Here is a 22,656-nt window from a genome sequence, read left to right as displayed (position 1 = left end):
TCTTCCAGAAAAATTATTTTGAGATCCCTCCATGTTGTAGTACATATCAATAATTCATTACTTTTTATTGTTGAGCAATATTTTATCATATGGATATACCAGTTTGTTTAGCCATACACTGGCTAAATTTCTCTGTTACAATAAAGTTGAACCTAGGAATTAAATGTCTGGATCACATGATAGGTGTATATTTAACTTTTTAAGAAAATGTCAAGGGGTGACCGATTAACTCAGTTGGTTAGAGCGCGGTGCTGTTAACAACAAGGTTGTTGGTTCGATCCCCACATGGGCCGGTGTGAGCAGCGCCCTCCACAACTAGATTGAGACAACTAGTTGACTTGGAGCTGATGGGTCCTGGAAAAACACACTTAAATAAATAAAAAGTTTAAAAAAAGAAAGAAAATGTCAAACTTTTTAAAAGTGGTTGAGCCATTTTATATGCCCATTTTATATGCACTTTATATGCAGTGTGTAAGAGTTCTAGTTCCTCTACATCCTCATCAACACTTGGTGTATTCAGTCTTTCTAATTTTAGCCATCCTAATAGGTATGAAGCGATACCTCATTGTGGTTTTAAGGTGTATTTCCCCAGTGGTTAATGATCTCGAGCATCTTTTCAAGTACTTATTTGCTACCCTTGATGGATATCATGGATCATTTGTTTGTTTGTTTGTTGAAATTACAAGAGGTTCTTGCTCATTACATTACTAGACGAACCATACAGAAATTCATAAAGAATGAATAGCCCCCATTACCAATCCCCAACACATACATAAGCTACCAAAGGTACATAAGAATCACCAGGAGCATTTATTAAGGCATGCACATTTTAGCCCCCACTCTGAAAGATTCTGATTCAGTAGGTCAGAGATGGTGCATTTTTAACAAGCCCCTAGGTGATTCTTTTTTTCCTTTTTCTTTTTTTTTTAGAAGAGCAAAGATTTTTATTAAAGCAAAAGTACAGCTCTCTTACAAGAGGGGGTACCCGAAACCGGGATGCCCCGCCCCTACATGATTCTGATGCAAGCAGTCTATAGATCATTTCTTGAGAAATTCTGCTCTTAAACTTCTCCTACATAAGAATGGTTGAAGGAATTACCACGGTGCATCTGGAGGGGAAACATACACAGGAGTGAACGGATTGCCTTCACATAAGGAAGAGCTTATGCCTGAGTGAGTGAACTCGTTTGCTATGTTGTGCCATGAAGCTTCTAAAGTTTGGAACCTAAAAGTCAAATTAGAAAAAATTTTCTGAGAGCTACTGTGAAACAACATCAAGCCACAGATCCAGCAAAGGACTTTGACTTTGACTTGTCAAAGTCACTGGGCTTGCGGAAAAAAAGAACTTCTTTGGGTTGAAAATGACTGATTGGGAATAAGGTAGAGAGAGGACAAGAGAAATCCCAGGCACACACATACACATTCACTCACTCTCATTCTCATTCTCTCTCTCTCTCTCTGCTCCCCATCCTCACCCCCCTCCAAGGAAAAATTCTCCTTTTATAAATACATGGAGAGGAATGTAACCCATCAGACATCTTAACCCAAATTAAATAGCAGCTATTTGCCCTAAGCCATATTTCCTTGGCTCTATTTGCAAGGCCTAAAATGGTAGAGAAAAGAGAAAACACAGTATTTTGTAAGAGCAGTCCTTTTTATAGATAAGTAGATCTGTCTAGACCCTGTCGCAACGATTTGGGGTCCACAGATTTTTAAATTCTTAAGCTTGTCAATAAACAAGCAATAGGCTTTGTAAAATCAAGGTCAACAAATGCCATTTTGCTTCAGTTGCAGATCCCAAAGACATCCCCCTTCGTCAGTTAAATAAAAAGCCATTTATTTGATCTAGAGCGGAATCAACCAAAGCACTGTTCACCACAGTAAGCTGCTGATCCAAGAGGGACGTGAGCCAACTGCCACCAACTCCTGTACCCCGGCAGAAACTCGACTGAGTCTTCATCACTGGGTATGACTGGGTGTTGCCCAGGTCCCCACGTACGTCTTCCTCTTTCCTCTCATTTAAAAACAAACCATACAGGTGCTGGCTCCTCTCAAAATAGGCAAGTGAGGCCCAATAAACAGTCCTTGTTAGAATGCCTGATAGTTTTGTTTTGTTGTTGTGTTTTTTTGTTTGTTTGTTGAATGTCTGGTAGTTTCTACTTTCAGCAGTTTCTCAAATATTGAATGTAGTGTATTATTCTAAATAAGGGCACTCTAATTTAGATCACTATCACCAAAGTAAGTCATTATAGGGTTGACTTTATATTTGCAGGTTTATAACTTTTAAAATTTTGTTTTATTTCAGGTACAGCCCAGTTTCCTCCAGGTCACCACCCTTTCCAACTGGCACAGCTATAAGTCACTGGGTTACAAGCACTTTTACTGAGCACTTACTATGTGCCAGGATACATACTCTTAAGTCTGAAAATAGCCTGAAGGATGAAGCAGGCAATCTTATCTCCATTTTACAAAGAAAACTGGGCCTTGGAGAGAGTAATCTATGTGTCCAAGGTCACACAGCTGGTGGCACCAGGACGCTGTCTGGACTCACTCTTTCACCAGCTTCTTCCATTTAAAAGAGCAAATAAAGTGCTCTGAAATGGTGCAGCCTGAATGCCAGACTTCCGTCATTCCGGATAGCAGGAATGCTTCGTGTCAAACCTGAAACTGTGTGCAAGGTTATGTGTGAAGCCCTCTGTGGGGAGGGGACCCAGATTTCTAAGGGGTCAGTGATCCCAACAAGGTTAAGAACCAGTGCCCGGCAGGCTGTCAGCTTTGCCATTCCCCCCTAAGATGCAGGCGCTGACTGGGTAGGGAGCGTTGTAGCGAAGCCTGACGTTCTGGCTTCCACTCTTAGCCTTGGCATTAATTTTCTGAGGACCCTTGGCCAAGGCCGCTCACCTCATGGACCACAGATTTCCGTTCTCTTTTCCCCTGGCCTTGACTGTCTAGAATTAGACTTTCCTTGGCAAGGATTCTTTAGCATTGTTCGATTATTCCACTGTTTTAACATATGGATTCTTACTAGAAGTCTCCCCAAGTCCTATAGTGACGCAGGCAGGTTTAAACAGACACAAGGAATAACCAGTTTTTACTAGACCAGCTTACCTCCCTGGGCCTCAGTTTGCCACCTGTAAAACGACTCCGTTGGGTCACATGGATCAGGTCGCTTTCATTCCCTAAGGCTCAAGACACAAAGCTGGCTACCAAACAGCATGGGACCTGGCGTCATCGCTCCCGCTCCCGCACTCCCCCACTTGTCTTTTCGGATCTGACAGCAGCTGTTCCCCCCACCTCCGCACCCCTCCCCGGCCCTGTGTCCTGCCAGGGACTCACCGCTCTTGCTAGGTGCCCGTGCTCTAGCTCAGAGCTCGGCCGCCCCGCCACTGCCCAGCCAGGGCAGGAGGGGCGCCGGGCTCCGGGGACCCGCACCACGCCGGGCCTCCGCTCAGCGGTCCCCACGGAGGGCGTGGGTGGGCGCGGCTCTGCCCACGCTGTGTGCGTGCGTCAGGAAGCGGCTGCGAGGTTTCTAGCCTTTGTTAATTGTCTGTCTGGAGCCAGGTTGTTTTCTACTCGCAGCGCAGTAACATCAAGGCCCTGAGCTGGCCTGCAGCCAGCGGCGTGAAATTGCCAAGTGGGTGTTAGCACCGCGCCCAGGGACACACCCACCCGTGGCATCTCGTTAAGCAGCTTTCTGGTTTGGGCTCCTCACCCAGAAAACAGGGGCCAGCACTTAAGCCGCGGGGGCGGGGGGGGGGGGATGTTGACGTCTGATCATTGGATATCTGTGCTCCTGCCCAAATCAATAAACTTTAGGGCTGATTTAATTGATTTAATTCTGCGTGTGGGCTACCCCGGACCTCTGGGTTTTTGTCCCAGCTTTCCTGGGCGCCCTCTGCGCAATCTTAGACAAACCTGCCAGTCTCCCTACACCCGTTTCCTTTTCTGTATGGAGGACCATGTCCCTTCTCTCACTACTGCGAGTGGGTCACTGTTCCAGGCACTAAGGGTTCAGCAGTCCAGACAAGTTCCCGGGTGGGTCAGACATCAAATACACAATTGAAAGTGATAATTACTACGAAAAGGATGGAAAGTTTCCCATCAGGGCCACCAAACCTTCTTTGTGGAATCACGGACTAGGTTGATTTTTCTAAACCCTCCCAGTTCTAACATTTATTCTTAGTCTCATAATTAGAGTTTATGATTTATTATTAGTGATAAAGTAGTACTAATATTGCTTACTGAGTGCCAGGTACTATACTAAACATTTTACTTGTATTTTCTTATTTATCTCATTCACAACATCTCTAAGAAATAGGAAAGCTGCTGCTGCTATTCTTATCGTCCTCATTTTAGAGAGAAAAACAGGCTAGAGAAATGCAAGTAACTTGCCTACACAGCTCAATAACAGGCCCAGTATTCAAATTTAGACTACCTGAGGCCTCAGGGGTGCTTAACCACTAGTCCACATCCATAAAAATACGGAGACCAGTGGTGGCGTATCTTGAATGCAAAGGGTGAGAACAATGGAAGAGCAGCGGGTGGTTTTAACCTGCAGAGGAGAAAAGCAAAGGAACAGAGAGCTTTCTTCCAGAGCTGTTCATGGATTGGACTTAACCATATGACCTTAGAGGTCACTACGGTAGCATAGGGAAAGCTACAGGGAGACACACTGCAAACATGTAAGGAGGAACTTCTCTAATAACCAGAGCATTTCAAAAATGACATCAGTCACCTGGAGAGAGTGAACAACCTGTCCTGAAAGTCAGTATTCAAACAGAGAGGCTTATTGGGGGACACTTTCAAGAAAAGTTATGAAGAAGTTCAAGACTGGTTGACGTCATCTCTAAGTTTTGTTCCAATTCTGAAGGAAGTCTGAAGGGAAATTGAGTCCTAGAGTAGCTAAGTGACTTGTCCAAAGTCACCCAGGGAGTGAAGACCTGACCTCAAAACTAAGTCTAACTTCTTGATCACACTTCTTGTTTGTAGGTGAGGGTCTTGTGAGTGCTCAGCCCCTCAGTTTAAGCTCCTGTAATGTGTGTGTGCGCATGTATGTCTGGTCTTTTCCTGGGTGTGTGGAATCATCTGCTTTACCTCTTTTACTTTACATTACCAATGTGTGCCTTTCTTCCTTGCTTGTGTTGAGTGTTGTTTTCAGATACAAGTGTCACCCCCACCCCCGACCCCCGGGGCAATTGTTGTATTATAGGGGTCCCAGAGGTAGCAGGGTCCCCACTCCCCTAGAGATGTATTTGGTAATTACAGGAAAGGGAGACAAGCTGGATAGCTTTTTCATCTAAGACTGATGTTTCTTTGATTCTTACTTGAGGACTCTGGATTATCTCGAGTTAAATTTCTAATGCAATCTGAACCTTGTCACAAATATTTTGATGAGCAGTAATCCATTGCACCTTAACAAGAAGTTCTTTTCTCAGTGCTCTAGAGAGCTACTTGTTTTTTTCTACTGGAAACCTCTAACAAAGGAATCCATTTGCCTTTCTGAATTGATTTCTAGAACATTTACAAAGAAATAGATATAACTTTGTCCCCCGTTACACTAACTAAAAGACAAAAAGTCTTTGAGACAAAAAGTCTTCCCTTTCATTTCTACCCTCAGCAGAGTGATCAATTTTTATATTTATTTTTGAAAACAAAATATATTTACCTGGTTCAAAATTCAAAAGTATACTGTCAGGGCTACAGGTTTATTGATCTTGGAGTTCTCTCAGTACCTGGCTTATTGCCTTGTATACAGTAGGTGCTGAATAAGTGTTTATTGACTGGGTGGATGAGTAAATGTGAATTAAGAAGTTGTAGGAGACAAACAGATGGGTTCGGGTGGGGCAGCAGACATTTTGCCTGAGGTGCATGGGTTTAAAGGAAACCCAACAGAACTTACGGACCAGTTGCAAACTTGACCATGACTTTATCCAGAGGTCTGTACCATCAGTAGCAGACTCTTTTGGGTTGAATATTTCCTAAAGACTATGTACTAGCCAGAGTCTTCTGGTTGCAAGCAACAAAAGCAGAAAAGGAATTTACTGAAAGAGTAGTGGGGAGCTCAAAGATCAATGAAAAGGCTAGAGAACCAGACTTAGGAATACAGGTGGGCACCAAGGGAACCTGGGTAGCCAGACCCACAGAGGAAACCATGCCACTGCTGCTGGACACTGGCCATGCCCTGGGGACTTGGTGCCATAGCTGACTCACCTGCCATCATTGCCACCAGACACTGAATGTCACCGCTACCAGAATAAATTTTACACATTGCCTGCTTCTCTTGACTCCTGTCTCTAGAATCACAGTCCGGGAGGGATTGGCTGACCAGTCCTGCTTGGGTTCCAAGCAGTCAGGGGTCAGGACAAACTGATACCACAGCCTTTTGTGTTGCTTGAAGGAGATGCAGGGCCTGCCTCACACAAAGTCCTGTTCCCCAAACTTATAAAAGCAATTTAGAGACTGTGCAATCAGAAATATGACAAATGTCCATTATGTAGTCATCTTCTAATAATTTGAATAATTAAAAAGTATAATCTGTATAAAATGCTTAATACAGCACCTGAGCTGAACTCTCACAACCAGAAGAAGTGCCTGTCATACTTATTACTCAACCTTATAATTTAAAGGACTTCTTTAGAGCACCAGTATTTTCTTCCCAAACCTCTCCTTTTCTTTCTTGTTGCAATCACTTGGCAATTGCAGTGTTGAGCAAAGAAAGGCTGACAAAAGGTGAATTGTGCCAAATGCTTACTTAGCAGCACAGTAGGGGAGCAGTGTCCTGAGCCTAAATAAATCCAGTCTACTTCTCTGATAAATTTTAAAAAACTGCTTACTCTTTTAGAGTCTCAGTCTTGGGATCATATCTATGTTTTCATTCAACTTTGTGAAATCCACCACTAATTTCCACAGTAATAATAAAAATAGATGCTATTTACTGAGTCCCTAACACATGTCAGAAAATATTTATGGATTATTTCTAATTCTGACAATTACCCTACATGATATATTAGTTGCACTTTATAGATGAGGAAACAGAAGCTCACAGGGATTAAGCAACCTGTCCAAGATGACATGGCTCATAGGTGACAAGTCATAGCCAAGTCCACTACTATATACTATCTCTCATGTGGCTGCTTTCTCCAAATTAGCATCACCATTTTTTTAAATTCTACTAAGTCCAAATATAAGTTTTGCTAATTATTTCTACTTTCTGAAATATTGTCAGAAAGACAAGTCAAGATTTATTGGTTGTCATGTCTTTTGCAGAATTAAACTTTTGTTGGATAACAGGCTATTGTGGTAACCTCATTAGCAATGCATAAAAATTTTTATAACAAGAATGTCTGCTTTATTGAGGCCAAATTATAACCAGGTACTCTGCTAGTCAGCCCTAACAGGTAAGTATTACCATCTTCTTTTTACAAATGAGAAACCCAAGATTTAGAGAGTTAGAAACTTGTCGGGGGGGCTGGCTGCGAGGAAGCGAGAGAACTGGGATTGCAGTCCCAGCAGTAGGACTTGAGAGCCTGTGTTTTTTTCCATCATGTTGTACACACTCTGGGCCAGTTTTATAATTTGTGTTGAGAAACACCATTTAGTATCTGTGGAACAGTCCTGTTCTCAATCTGTAGAAATATGTGGAACTTTAGCTTTGAAGCTTAGGAGATTCCCTCCAAGTCTGCTTTACTAGAACTCTATCATTGAATAAACGCCTCTATTCTAGCAACTGACTTTAAGGTCATCAAGAAGACAGATGACTGCCAGTTTGACACGGGAACTGGACCTGGGCAATTGGAGGCTCCCCACTCTCTCTGTGCATGCCACTTGTCCTCTCCAAGCCAGAAGCTGTGCAAGGACACAGCCTTGAGATAGTAGTATGGTGATGAGACTCTCTGGATTGGGTACATAACTGAACTGGGTACATAACTGGTCTGCCTTTTTCTTCGGTTTCTCCTTGCCCTCTGCACATGGGGGCTGGGACGTTTCAGAGTACACCTGGGAAGTTCCTGAAGAAGTTGCAACCCAACAAACCGTTACCATCATGATTTTTTAAGTCCAATTTTGGGGAATTTCTTTGCTTTCACCATATTCTTTGTTTAGTCAGGACTCCTCTGCTCCCAGTATTAGAAATCCAACTCATCCAGAAACAATAATGTCCATTAGAGGACCAAAGACCAATAGAACATCTCTGCCTATATGTCTCTTCAAGAGAGCAAGCCCTCCGAAAGCTCTCCAGCAGACTCTTCCTGCTATCCCATTGACTAGAATAGCATGTCCACACCTAAGCCAATCACTGCCTGACGGATTGGCAAGATGGATGAAGGCAACATTGGGCCAGGCCCCCTCTGAAGCATATATCATGCAGCCTTAACAAAACTGGAGGTTTGTTGGGAAAGAAGGACAAGGGGGAATACTCTTGAGTAGGCAGCGCCAAGAGCGTCTGCTGCAGGGACGTTGGGGAGCCCCTCAAATACTATTCTAAGTTCCCTGACTCTAGCACTTTCCTGGGCATTTAATATTTGACTGTTCAGATTCAACTAGGTAATTCTAGCCATGCACGACGCACGCCACAGATGCAGGCTAACACAGTAACAGCAAATGAGCATATCCACAAGATGGCAGCATTGCATAATTATTGAAAACCATGATGTGGCACAGGTTCTTGACTGTACCCCTCAGTGGCATATTCTGCGATCTACTAAGTAGATGCCTGTTTTTATAGCTACACTTAATCTTGAAATATATGCGCAATTTCCTTCCCAAGGTGTATTACAGTTCTGAGATACATGGACTGGAGAAATGAAGAAGCAGTTTCTTGGGGAATCAGAAAAATCTGAGTTTAAGTGCAAAACTGGATTCATTTAGTGCACTTGGGCAAGTTAACAAAGATCTCTGGGCCTCAGCTCTCCTATCTAAAAATTTAAAACATTGAAAATACTTTCCCTACAAAATCTTTTTTGACATAAAATAATATAGGTAAGAATAATACCGTATAAATATTAAAAGTAATTAGCATGGGAAAATCAATCAGGGTTAATGCCATCTGAAAACTCAGTATCTTTAAGTTGATTAGAAGGTTCTGAAGCCTTTAGAATAGACTAGAATATTTGTTACATTTCCTGTGACATATCTTAAAAGCCTATAGTGGTGATCTTGTCAAAAGAAATAATCTACATAAATCAGTCAGTTGTAGTAGTGTCATAGTTGTCATACTTCTCTTATTTTGGGCTTTGGACAATAATTGTGAAGTTCCTATTTCAGCTGACAGTCTGTCTCCCTCCACCAGAAAGTTAGAAAGTCACCTTTGAATTGAATTGCCTAATAATAACAGCAGCAGAGTATACTTGTATGAGGTTTACGGTTTAAACAAAGTGCTTTTACATATCCTATTTCACTAGGGCAGAAGCTATGCAATCAATGATTGTATGGGACAAGAAAACATAGGCTAAGAAGGTCAACAGAATTTGAAATTTTACATGTAAGCAACAAAATATTTAAAAATAAGCGTTTCAAATAGGTCAGAGGGGGCTGTAAGGTAAATATAAAGGACTTTATGCCTATCGTTTGCTTAGAGCCTAGAGAACACAGGTAAGTAATCTTAGGAGTTCAAATCAGGTTGAGTCTGACAGGAAGTATGGAGGGTCTGGAAAGTCCTGTAGATAGCTACAATTATTATTGAATAGGTCAGTTGGCTTCAGAATCTGAAAGGGGGAGAAGACAAGTAATTAACACTGGGCAAGGCAGGTATAAGCAGCATAGTCTAAGAGGGATGGCTGGTGGGGACAGGAAGATTGGGGTACATAACTGAGATTAGATAACCAGGATCAAGGAATGAGCTAGAAAGCCAGGGACTACTGAGTTTGAGACTCAGCCAGGGAGATGGGTATCAGCTCTCAAAAGTGTGCGAGTTCAGGCACAGCTGGAAGTCAAAACCCAGACTGAGCACCAAGTTGCAAAATGGAGACACTGGACAGACTAACTAAGCTGCAGACGGGCTGAGCCGGCCAATTGGAGGGGGTGATCTATGTCAAATGTGGGTGTACTGAGGTAGGAACTGCTAACAAGCTCCTTATCCAGGCCTGGAGCAGACACAGGGGCTGGACAGGGCAAGGCTAACTGTGAGGAGGAACAAACATACCTCACAGAACAGGGGAGTGAACCGGGGGGCGTTCTCACAAGCTGGGGGCATTGAGTAAGTCACCACACCTTTTCAGACCTTCCACTTCCTCACATGCAAGACAAATAGAACGGTAGCTGCTTTATCTACCTTTAATACAGGTCATGAAAAGCAGGAGTTAGTGCATCACAAAATACCTGATGAACTGTAGAGGGCTACATGAATACGATTTGACTTTGCTTTGTGCAGTAGGCCCCTAGGATTCAGAGTTCCATTTTTGCCCATTCAAGCCTCTGGCTCTCTGTTCACTGCAGGGTCTTTTGGGTGGTATTGGATTTCGCCAGGATCAAATGGAGCAGCTATTCCATTTGCAGGAGCATGGAGAGGTGAGAGTTAACAGGATGTGCTCTTAGGACTGGCTCTCCTCAGGAATGGCAACTCAAGCATCTTCCAAATTTAGTCTCATAAAGAAAAGTAGATTAATATAGTGAGTAATAATGAGTCACAGGGAGCAGTTTCATATCCTCGCTAATGAACAATGTAGAGGAAGAGAACAGCGGCTAAGAAAGGGACACAGAAATCGCAGAAACTCCAAAACACTAATAAGACTCTTCCAAATAAAAATAGCCAACACAAATATCCCCAAATGCCGTTCATGACAGTGTATTTCCTGTAATTAATGGTTCATCTGATTAAAAGAGAAATTTTAAAGTATAATTTGATTATCTAAATATTGCCAGGTCAGACAGATTGACCAGAATAAGATAATGGAAGTGGAGTGGGGAACTCAGCGGAAACTCAGGCAATGCACCTTTCATAGTACTTTTCAAGTCCTGGCCTTAGTTGGTCAGGTATTCAGTGAGTACAAGGAACATCAACGATTTGAATTTTTTCCCTGTCAGGACATATCTCTGCCATTTAAATATTACAGTGCAGAATGTTCATTGCAGACAAGAGTTAAAGCCTCAGGCATTACTTCAATGCAACTCTGAGAGGGAGGGGTGGGGCTAGTGGAAACAGTAATCTAAAAGGACAAGAAACTAACTTTGCTTGACTTTCACTATTAACTCTCATTCCTTGCCAAGACTGTTGAAGAGTAAGATCATTTCATGATTTTCCTCGATGAGAATCAAGCAAGTTTTTTTTTTTAGACTAAAAGGGACCTACAGAGGTCATTTAAGTGAGGCCTCTCCCCCACCTCCAAGGAGAGCTACCTTATCTAAAACTAAGATACCATTATAGTTGGCCCTCTGTACCCCCAGGTTCCACATCCGTGGATTCAACCATATGTTCGGCCTACAATGGTTGTGTCTGTATTGAACATGTACACACTTTTTTCTTGTCATTATTCCCTAAACAATACAGTAAATGATACTTACATAGCATTTACGTTGTATTAGGTATTATAAGTAATCTAGAGGTGATTTAAAGTATACAGGAGGATGTACACAGGATATATGCAAATACGACAGCATTCCCTATACTGGACTTGGGCATGTGGATTTGGGTGTCCTCGGGGGTCCTGGAATCAACTCTCCCTCCCCGGCAGATACCAAAGGATGACTATATTGCCTTTCTTAAATATGTTTAAAAGAAGGAATTCCCCAATCTTTCTAATTTCTAACTTCCTATTGTTATGTTTCACTGTTAGAGAATCTAATTTTCCTTACAATCAAGTATTAATGAGCATGGGTGAGGACCTGCTCATCAGAGTTTCATGTATTATGTTAATTTTAAGAAGCTGTAAAAAGAGCATGTTAATTTCCTCCTTCTACATCAAAATATGGGCGTCATCTTCAGTAAATAGCACTATATTTTTAAACTAGAAAGAACCTTAGAATCTGACTTCTTTTTAAAAGATTACAACGTTAAAACCTAGGAAAATATTTAAGGTAGAGTCACAACTAAAATTCAGATTTCTTGACTACTTAGATTTCCTTACATCATTTAACCTAGCCCTTAAATACCCAAATGAAGGGATAATTTGGCTTCTCTCCCACCCCAAACAATTCTTTTTAGAATAAAATAAATTTCCACAACTCTGGTACTGTTTCATGGGCTCTTGCTTAAAGTTAGGGAAACTTCCAGGTCCTTTAATACTTTAAATGTAGATGGCAACATTTTACTTACAGAAAAAGCAGAAAAGGACACATTCTCATTTAACAAAGTACACTGAAATGCCTAACTCAAGCATTTAAAAGATTTCTGTAGTAAAGTCTGTTTATTCTGTTTTGTTAGTGACATATTGATTCTCCCCCATCTCTAAAATCTTGCACATTTATTTCTATGAGAATAAATATTGATTTCTGTGGAAATCCTTGAGCTCATGCAAAATATGAGAGATTTGAACATAGATGAGATTATTCTGTTTTTCATACTTGATTAACCATATTCTTGATTTTGAGGGTCCTTTGACCTCTTACTAATCACCCCTCTTCAACTAACTCTAAATACCTATAGAACATAATTATTTCACTAATGGACAACAAATGTGTCTTGTTAGCTGTGTCCATAAAAGGGACATTTTCAATTGTACGAGCACATGCTTGCAAACCTGACTTGGAGAATTCTTGAGATTTTGAAATGTGTGAGGAAGGGACTAGGGGAGTTGCAAAGAAAAGAACTCTTCCAAGTTTAGTAGGTTTCACAACAATGCTGGTCAAAAAAGAAAACCTAACAATCTCTTAAGGACAGAATGAAAGGATTAGGATTTAAATTTGAAAAGAAAAACTTAAGGAATAAGAAGATAGGATAGCCCACGAATATAGGTTTAATCATCACAAACTGTACCAAAACAGAATCAGAAGTTGTCATGATACAAGGAGCTTTAAGACCAGTAGCCTTTGTAGAAATATATCCTAACCAATTAATTTTGAATGCGAGCAAAGATTTAGCTACAGGAATATTCATTAAAGCATTGTTTATACTAGCAAAAGTTTGGAAATAACCAGAATACTCAGTTGGGATTGGTTAAATGTTGTTCTGTTAATATGATACATATTTAATATGTTGACATTAAAAGTGATATTTTGGAAAATTATTTACTTATATGGAAACATGTCTCCAACAAATCATTAAATGAAAAAAACAGTCTCAAAACTGTGCACTATGATGACTTGTTGCAAATTTTAAGAAATAAAATGAAATGTATACACACATATACACTGATAGATAACACATACAAGCAACACACACACACACACACACACACAATGCACAGAAAAAAGACTGGATATTTATATACAGCAAATGTTAATATGTGGTGATTATCTCTAAGATTTTTTCTTTTTTTCTGATTTATCTAAATTTTCCAGATATTTCAAATGAGTATTTGTCACATAAAAAAAAAAAACCAAAAAAAAAAAAAAACCACAAGAAACACTTTATATGCCTATGTGATTATTAAAAGGTCATTGGTAGCATACATATGGAATTTACCAATCTTTAGAGTCTCGAAGCCTTATGAGTCAAAAGCATAAATAAGTTCAAAGAATAAAATGAATTGAAATAAATGTATGGTTAATGACTACATAAAATGTTTACAGAATGTCTCAAATGTGTTTGAAGTTGCTACCATAGACGCAACAGTCCACTGTGACAAAACCTTGTGAACAACAAATGCAGAGGAAAAGAATGGGAACTGAGACAAGAAAGGGACACAGAACTGCTGTCGTTGTCAATGACTGGAAGACAGACTGAATGGATTATCACTCTGACCCAGCAGGACATTTCTGATGTCCTCATCTCTTCAGTTACTCCACTAACTCAACTTATCTGACGCTGCTTATGCACAGGGCTCTGTAACAGTGAAACAACACCTGAAAGCGTGTTTGACATCCTAAGGCCTTCCATTTTTTCTATTTATTTGTACCTAACAACTCTAGAGATTGGCGGGCCACCCTTGTGTTTTTATTCCCTTCCTTACAACATCCACCTATACTTCTCGTGCTTGTCCCTATCATTTTACTGAAAACATACTCTGATTACCAGTGACCTTTTCTTGGGTAAACACTGTGGCTTTAAAAAAAAAAAGTTTTCAATGCATTTTGACCTCTCTATGAACACAGAAGTCATCACTGGTGCACGATTGCTCCAATTTGCATTCTACCTTTTCCTTTTTCTTTTGGTTAAAGGTTGGTGTTCCAGTCTTTTCTTTGCCACTAAGATCTGTATGATCTTGGGCAAGCCACTTTGTCCTAGCAGGGCACAATTGATACCGTGTTTCCCCCCAAATAAGACCTAGCCGGACGGACAATCAGGTCTAATGCGTCTTTTGGAGCAAAAGTTAATATAAGACCCGGTATTACATCATATTATATTATATTAATTATATTTATTATATTATATTATACCCAGTCTTATAGTTTAGTAAAATAAGACTTTACTATAGTCTTAATATAGTAAAATATAGTATAGTAAAATATAAGGTCTTATATTAATTTTTGCTCCAAAAGATGCATTAGAGCTGACTGCCCAGCTAGGTCATATTTTTGCAGAAATGGGGTATGTGTGAAACCACTCTGTAAATTGCAAGGCATTTAAAAATATGATTGTTGAACTAGATGATCTCCAAATCTCCCTTAAAGTCTAAAATTTTTACCCTATACTTTATTATATTTTTAGTGAATTCATCTAATCCAGGAGTTAGGAATTGAATTTTGTCACATTTTAGAAGACTCCTTCCATTACACCAAAGTTGTTGCTGATTCAATAAGTAGAGAATGACTTGTACCTTTAAAACAGCAACACCTAACACAGGTAATTCTTCAGTTGCTGAGGCTGAAAGCTACCACAAATGACACATGATTTTAAGGAAAAGGCTGAGTCACAGCCCAAACCTAAAAACTTCCTTTTCTACATTAAAAAAGTCTTAACTTTTGTCCTTCTTAAATCTGACAAATTTAAACCTTAAGATGGGATCAACTGAAATCACATTTGAAAGGCTATGACCACGCGTATAGCATTTTAGTACATTTTGCTGAGTATTGTCAGTGACATTTTGCTGGGTATCGTCAGTGCTGGAATAGTAACTAACTATAGCAGGCTGGAAATGAATGAGAAGGCACATCAAATATATACACAAAATCATAGAACCTCGATTGGAAGGGCTTCTAAAGTCATTTATACTAGTGGGTCCCAGAATGTGGGATTTCAAAAGCTTATAAAAGTTCAAAAAAGAAAAAAAGAGGGCAGACATAAAATGTCAACCTTAATTTTGCCAAATAAATATATTAACAAAACAGCTACCTACCATCAGCACTTTAGGGCCCTTTAATGACACATATATAGGAAGATAAAAATCTCAGAATAAAGTACAATTTGAAATTACATAAATGAAAGAAAAAATGCATTATACGGCTATTATTTTTCTAATACCTATATGGAAACCTTTGTTAAACTTGCCCGTCTGTACACAAATCTTTGGGAATCACTGATCTCGTCCACTCCATGCATACCTCTACCCCCAATCCAGCATTTGTATCCTCACCACACCAAAAACTCCCTTAATGTATACCTAAGGGGAACTCCAAAAGCGGAGGAATCCATTAAACTTCCGTTGGCTTTTATTTATTTTTTAACCAGAATTAAACAGCAGAGATTTTCAAGTAGGCCAAACAAACATGCTTTAGAGTCACCAAAGGAGAATTTCTAACAGTGCTGATTTGGGAGCTAGCCAGCCTGGGTTTGGGTAGTGCCTCAAAACTTTATACTAAACATTAGGGGAAGTCTCTTCCCGTTTTCCAATTCAAGACATTTAGACGAAAGTTCTGACACACGCACATTTAAATCAGAATTAGAGAAACATGGAGAAATTGTAATTCGGGTATCTTCCAGGATAAAGTCCATCATAATAATTTGGTCATTTTTCAAAGTTGCAGTGAAGTCTACATTTTCCCCCCCATTTCCATTTTAATAAAATAATTTGGGAGAGATTTTGTTTAAATTTTCACAACTGAGGTTTGATTCATTCATGGTTGAATCCATTCCTCAGTGTTTGACTGATATTACAGACGTTATTTTCTTTTATGATCACTAGTACTAACTACCAAGCCCTATTTTAGAAGGTGATATTTTATAAAGCAAAATGCAGTCGAGATTTAATTTTTTGATCAATTTTAAGCAAAAAAAAATAAAAATGTATATATATGTATATACATCAGGGGTGTACAAATACACAAACAGCCGCGCCACTCACTCGAGGTGAAGTATGTATTGCCTCACCTGGTTTATTTAAGTAAACTAAATATCTTTTGGAATTTGCTGTGGGCCGATTAAAAATGGATTGTGGGTTGCAGTTTGGACACCCCTGATATATATGTATATATGTATATATATACTGCGTCAAGTTTTAAACGTCATCAATTTTATCTTGTAATAGTTATTTCTAGTTCCATCCTATTTTGGGGGTGTCAAATGCTGCAGTTTTCCACACGATCAAGATATGATTCTTCAGGTTTTCTTTGGGGGGGGGTAGATGTAACGACTTGTATGTGCAGTTTTTTCACAGTTGTAAATTTCATTTTGTTAACTGTTATCGGCCACTAAAACGATGAATCAGATATTAGGTTCTTTTCTTGGGGATCAAGTGTATCAGTGGGGCAACACAAAGACACAGGGGGCAAGATTCCTGCTTTCCCTCTTTCTCCTCCTGTGAAAAGAGGGTCTCCAACACTTAGCAGAGAGAAGAATTCCAAAGACTACTCAGCTACCCTGTTACAATCAGGAGCCTGCTGAACAAACTCAGCCTGTTCAAGGATGCTTTTCTCACCCCGTCCACCAGAGGCGCCCGCCTCTTTCAAAACAGGACTTGGGCTGGAACCGACCGGTAGGGGGGAGTGGCGGAAAGATCAAAGCCCAAACCGCCTCAAACAAAGAGCAAAGGTCAATACCCAACTCCAAGGAGACCTGAAGCTTCCATCTTCCATGAAAAATGAAGATGACTCCTCTCTAACTGCTCTCGAGGCCTGGGCCCGCGCGCCCTTGCAGAGACCACGCGTGTGGAAGGGGGTAACAAACAGGTACCCAGAGCGGACCAGTCAACGACCGGAAGTGGAAGTGAGCCGGGCCGGGGGTGAGGAGAGGCCACTTCGCGCCCGCGCAGTCGGCAGGGTTGCACTACGCATGGGCAGTTGGGCGGTGACTAGGTGACGCGGGGCGCGTGGGCCGCGGCTCTCGCGGATCCGGTTCCGCCCTCCCTTTCGCGGCCGACCCTCCGGGGCTAGCGCCCGAGATCCCTTTCCCAGAGTGCTCAGCGCCGTGAAGAAGCGGCTCCCGGGGACTGGGGGCATTTTGCGTTGGCTGGAGCCGAAGTAACAAGATGGCGGCGTCGGCGGAGTGACAGGGGTCCCTCCGGGCGGGAGCCGGCAGCAGTGGTGGCAGCCGTGTCGCTGCCCTAACTCACCGCGCCGCTTTTCCAGCCCGCGACCGCGCGGCGAAAGCGAGGCAGCGGGGGCCGCTCAGAAACCAGCGGCCCGGCTTGGGGAACGCGAGGAGCCCTCACCCAGCGCGGCCTGGCGGAAAGAAAGCTGCCGGATCGGCGGTGATCCGGCGCCCCTGGGCCGGCTCTGCGCCCCGTGACGCCGCGCGCCGTCGTGCCCTGCGTCCTGTCGCCGTCCGCCTCGGCCGTGCCCCGGGGACGAGCGCAGAGGCCCCCGTCCGCCCCCCAGAGGTGTCGGGGCTCGGCCCCAGCCTCCGTCGTCGTGTCTCAGGATGGCGAGCAGCAGCGGCTCCAAGGCCGAATTCATTGTCGGAGGGAAATACAAACTGGTCCGGAAGATCGGCTCTGGCTCCTTCGGAGACATCTACCTGGCGATCAACATCACCAATGGCGAGGTAACCCCCGGGTGGGGTTCCCGGCGCGCGGCGGCCCCACCGCCCCCACCCCGAGCGGCTCGGACCTGTGCCCGCCGCACGGGAGCCGCCCCCGCGCTCTTCCCCGAAAGGGGCGAGAACCCGGTGGGGAGCGCGGGCGAACGGGAGCGTGTCCCGGCCCGGGCCCACAACGTGCCGTAGTCGAACTTGGGGGCCGGCGCTTAAGGTGAGGGCGGCACCGCCCGCTTCCGCGCCCCCCGCCTTGCTCGCGGTTTAGGGCTCCGGGGCGTCTTGTTCCCGTTAGGACGGCGGCCGGCGGCCGGCGCCCCCGCCGCCCCTCGCCCTGCGTGTTCGGGACGAGTCCTTGGCCTGCACTCGAGCGGACCTGCCCGTGTCGTCACTGCCCCGAGGAGGCCGCCGAGGCGCGTCGCCTCTGTGATGGCCCGGAGCTTTCGCGTCCCCGCCTCTCGCTTGCGCCTTTCAGTCGCGAGCTGGGGCTTTGCTGACACCCCCCCCCCGCCGCTTCCCCGAGGGACCTGACTCCCCGGCGGTGGTGGTGCCATTGCCCCCTCTCTGCCCTGCAGGAGGTGGCCGTGAAGCTCGAGTCCCAGAAGGCCCGGCATCCCCAGCTGCTGTACGAGAGCAAGCTCTATAAGATCCTTCAGGGCGGGGTTGGCATCCCCCACATACGGTAAGGACCCCGAGGCGCGCGGCGGCCGGGGGGGGGGGGGCGGCCGGGCCCCTGCGCCCCGCCCTTGGGGGGTCACCCGGCTTCTGGGGGCCGCGAGTCACCGCGACCACGGAGGGAACCTAAGCGTGCCACCTCGGCCCCGAATCTCGGCCTGTGGCGCCCGGCTGCTCCGCGCAGCTGCCGCCCCGCTCCCCTGGCGGCGTTGGCAGCGAGGCCTGCAGGCCCTCCTGGGGAGCTCCCCGGAGGGGTGGCGGCTGCCCTCGGCGCGTCGGCACCTCTGGCGCTTAGGGGTGTCCGGAGAAGGGGCTCGGAAGGTGCCGGAGTGACGGGCTCGGCCAGATCGCGTTGCCATTGGAGCTGCCTTGGGAAATGGCTGCTCTTTTGTTGTGTTTTTGTTCCAACATGTCTTCCTCCTCCGCTCAGAAAATGGCGGAACGACGTGACCCAACCGCATTTTCCTGACCTTTTCTCTGCTTGGGTTCACAAGGGAAGCCTCCTTGATTCCCCCTTTCGTAGCCCTGAGTGGATTAAAACCTTTGAAAAGTCAGGAATAGAGCTGCTGGCGACGGTGGGGTTCAAGGAAGGACATGGCATAATGGCAGTCTGTTTGTGATCTCTGCAGCGGATGCGACGTGAAATTGTTAAATTATACTATACAAACCCTTCAGAGTCCTTTAAAGGCGTTAATTACCCTTTCGGGAATGGCGGTGTTGGCTGCATTTCAGTCTGTGCCCTAAATTTTTACGGCTAATGGCAAAGGCGGTTTGAGCACAGCCCTATGTTGAAATTTCCTCCAATCAGTGGTATTAAAAGAAAGGTTACACGGAACCACAGTTAGACTAGGGACTTGAACCTGTTGAGTTAACTTGGTCAATAACTGATCATATCAGGGAAATTGTGGCCGTTGGGCAGGAGGACAGGATATTGGTGAAGGCACATAGTAATGAGAATAAAAGATAACCAGGTAAAGACATTGGGTTTTTAAATGGTTAACTTGAAAGGGTTTTGGAATAGTTTGACTTTTTCACATATATATTTATATTTTTATGTGTGTGAGAGTGTGTGTGTGTGTGTGTGTATATATATATATATATATATATATGATTTTGTTTTAAGGAGGGCACAGCTCACAGTGGCCCATGTGGGCATCAAACTGGCAACATTAGTGTTATTAGCACCATGCTCTGACTGAGCTAATTAGCCACCCCTAGAGTAGTTTGACTTTGGAGATTAAAGAGTTTCTTCCTGCAATAGAAACTAAAATATGGCTTAAAACCCAGCGATTTTCCAATGATTACTCAAAAATAATATTTGCAAAAAGATCCAGAGATACTTGAGAATTAAGTGAAATGGTATTTACTGTAGCCTCTATTTCTAGTCCAATTTCTATTCCTCAAATCTTGAATTAAGAACTAGATTACATACATTAATTCTGATGTGGGGACAACCAAAGTAACTATTCTTTAAAAATGTCCAGTGCTGATATAATTTTTAATGGAGAAATTGAATGATAAAACATATGTAATAAAGTAAATTATTTGGAAGACAATTTCAGGTTTCTTTTTTGAGATATCTGAGATGATCCAGGTTTGAGATTTTTAAATGATTCCCATCCCCAAAAGAACGAAAATTTTGATTACAATATCTAGCTTTTTCTCAAAATAAAACACGGTCAATTGCATTAACCTAAACATTGAAAACATCTTTCCCTTTTCATTTAATCCCATCTTTCCACCCCTGGTGATTTGCTTTTCATCACTAGTTTTTTCCTAGAATTTCATGTGAATGCAGTCTTATAGAATGAGGTCATTTGTATCTGGCTTCTCTCACTTAGCATAATGCTTTTGAGATTCGTCCATGTTGGGAGATTTTAATTTCACAAATCAGGTTGAATTTAATGTATTTGAAATCATTTTCAAAAAGCACCGAGCATCTGACATTTTCAGTGCTAAATCCAAATGAAATACATGCCTTTTTATCTGATAGTTTTTATATACACCAACAGAAGCAATAGTTAATATACTGAATAAGAACATGAATACAGGAAATGAACTTGTGAACAAAATAATAGGCGTCTGTTATAAGATGTGTGCACAGAGAGTTGTGTTAGTTATGAATTGTGAGTGGAGCTGGGGAGATTAACCTGGCTTTCAAGTTAAGGCTTCCTGGGAGAGAAGATGGTATTTCAGGATCTGGCTCTAAGGAAGAAAGCTTGGTGAACTGGTTGGGGCAGGCATCCAAGAATAGTGTGTGGCTGGCCTCTGGGAGTAGTCTCTTAGGCCGAATGTAGTAATTCGATGAGGGTGGGGAACCAAGTACGTTTGTTTTAGGAGTGGTAGAGTCAGTACATACACAGAAAAGTGGTTTATTGGTTTTAAAGTGTGAGAACTTTTTCCACTGAAGCAGAAAGAATAAGAAAGACTGACTTCCATAAGCATTCTTTATTCGGGTGGCAGTGTCTTCCTGTCCCTGCAGTTTGTTCCCCACTATTTCCACATTACCTATATATTGTATATATTCAATAAATACTTGGTGAATGTTTAATTAAATTGACTGTTTAGCTAGATTAAATAAGGCAATCTATGTGTGTTATCCATTGTTTTAGAAGTGTTGACACTAAAAATTTAGATTTTGCTGCCTTTATGCTTCACTAATTCCCATCCTGCCTTCCCACCCTCATCCCCCTTTTCTTTAAGATACTTTCATATATTCTAAAACAAGGGCTGAAAAGCCCCTGGCCTACTTAACAGACCTGCCTAATCAGGTCCTTGCTAAGTAAAGGCCTTATTGAGGCATCTGTTGTTACAGAGAGGCATAGCATCCCGTATACAGAGCAAGAATGAGAGGATGACATTCAGTCTCTTGATATTTTTAAGAAACTAAAATCCTTGGACTTTGTGAATTGGCCCTCTGGGAGCTCAATTAAAATTACTGTATTTGTGTTACAACCCTCCTTTCTTTGTGCCACTGAATTAATGTAGTCTCTAAAGCAGTAATGGTATAACCAAGCTATAGGTCCGCCAAGTGTTATTGACTGAGTGATCTGGGGTCCATCGGTCCTTAAGGTCTGTTTTAAAAAGATTTTACCAAGTTATTGGTAATAATGTTCTTATTTTGTTGGAGTGGGAAACGAGAGTGCTAAACAGCAGTTTAAGGGTTTCCTACTCTTCTGCTGGAAAAAGAATTTTGAATATGAGCTTTTGGGTAGGGTTTTGTTTGAACAAGTTTCCCTACTTAAAAGTCACTGGCTAGTTGATCTCAGAACTTTCAGCTCTGAAATTTTAAGACTTTTTTTCAGGTAGATTGTGTCTGGATTTTTAAATATTATTTAGTAGTGAGATACCACTCGAGATTCTTAAAAATGCCATCTGCTTCAGGTAAAAACCATAGGTTATTTAGAAGGAAGTAAATTAAAGGAATAAATTTTTATAAGGAAATCGTGAATACTGAAGATGGGAGGCGGCATAGGAGAATTGTTACCTTTATTAACTTTTTTTATTTTTTTGCCCTCTGAATGTCAATTACTATAGAAGATAGTTATAAAGTACTAGTTAATTCTTATTCTTAAGTGTTAAAAGCAGCCTAAATTTTAATCTTAGCTTTTGGGCACTGAACATATATCCTGTAAATAAGTTCTAATGCTGTTATCAGAGAATAAAGGGGACATCTGCACTGGGTGGGTATGTCTTTATTAGAGAGGTCACTGGATGCACGAGAAATGCGATTTTAACTCATAGGGTAACTGAATCCACAGTATACTAAGGATGCTTATATTGGCTTACAGTAGATTACTAGTTGTGGAATGATGTAATGAGGCTTAGGTAGGTAGCATTTTTGAGGCTGGATGAAACCTGAAAGCGCCCAACGCCTCATAATACAAATTAAAGGCTATTGACCTCAGAGGTGTTACTAGAGTCTCCCAACTGAATTTTCCTGTGAGCCATTTTCACCTTTATGTCAAGGTCAAATCATGCTGGCTCACATGCCCCATACTTTTTCATTTGATGCTGCAGAGCCATACTTTGCTTCCATCGCT

At 42.5% G+C, this 22,656-nt stretch overlaps 2 protein-coding genes across 7 annotated transcripts in view; one reads left to right on the top strand and one right to left on the bottom strand.

Annotated features, from left to right (window-relative positions):
- ARHGEF37 (Rho guanine nucleotide exchange factor 37) overlaps nucleotides 1–3,615 on the bottom strand; it is a 34,445-nt gene extending 30,830 nt beyond the window's left edge. For both annotated transcript variants that reach the window (XR_013992407.1, XM_081035800.1), the window contains exon 1: nucleotides 3,337–3,615. The gene's annotated coding sequence lies outside the window, so the exon portion shown is untranslated. The remainder of the gene's footprint in view (nucleotides 1–3,336) is intronic.
- A 13,600-nt stretch (nucleotides 3,616–17,215) lies between these two features.
- CSNK1A1 (casein kinase 1 alpha 1) overlaps nucleotides 17,216–22,656 on the top strand; it is a 43,653-nt gene continuing 38,212 nt past the window's right edge. For 3 of the 5 annotated variants that reach the window (XM_081035364.1, XM_081035363.1, XM_081035367.1), the window contains exons 1-2: nucleotides 17,250–17,950; nucleotides 18,514–18,620. In XM_081035364.1, the coding sequence (XP_080891490.1) occupies nucleotides 17,828–17,950; nucleotides 18,514–18,620 (230 nt within the window). In that variant the 5' untranslated portion in view covers nucleotides 17,250–17,827. Of the gene's footprint in view, nucleotides 17,951–18,513; nucleotides 18,621–22,656 lie in introns of all 5 variants that reach the window. The other 2 variants (XM_081035366.1, XM_081035365.1) reach the window with 1 other exon arrangement.

The sequence above is a fragment of the Rhinolophus hipposideros genome (genome assembly GCF_964194185.1).
Source record: "Rhinolophus hipposideros genome assembly, chromosome: 23".
Classification (NCBI taxonomy): Eukaryota; Metazoa; Chordata; class Mammalia; order Chiroptera; family Rhinolophidae; genus Rhinolophus; species Rhinolophus hipposideros.
The sequence above is the reverse complement of the archived record's forward strand: the minus strand, read 5'-3'. Positions and strand labels throughout refer to the sequence as shown.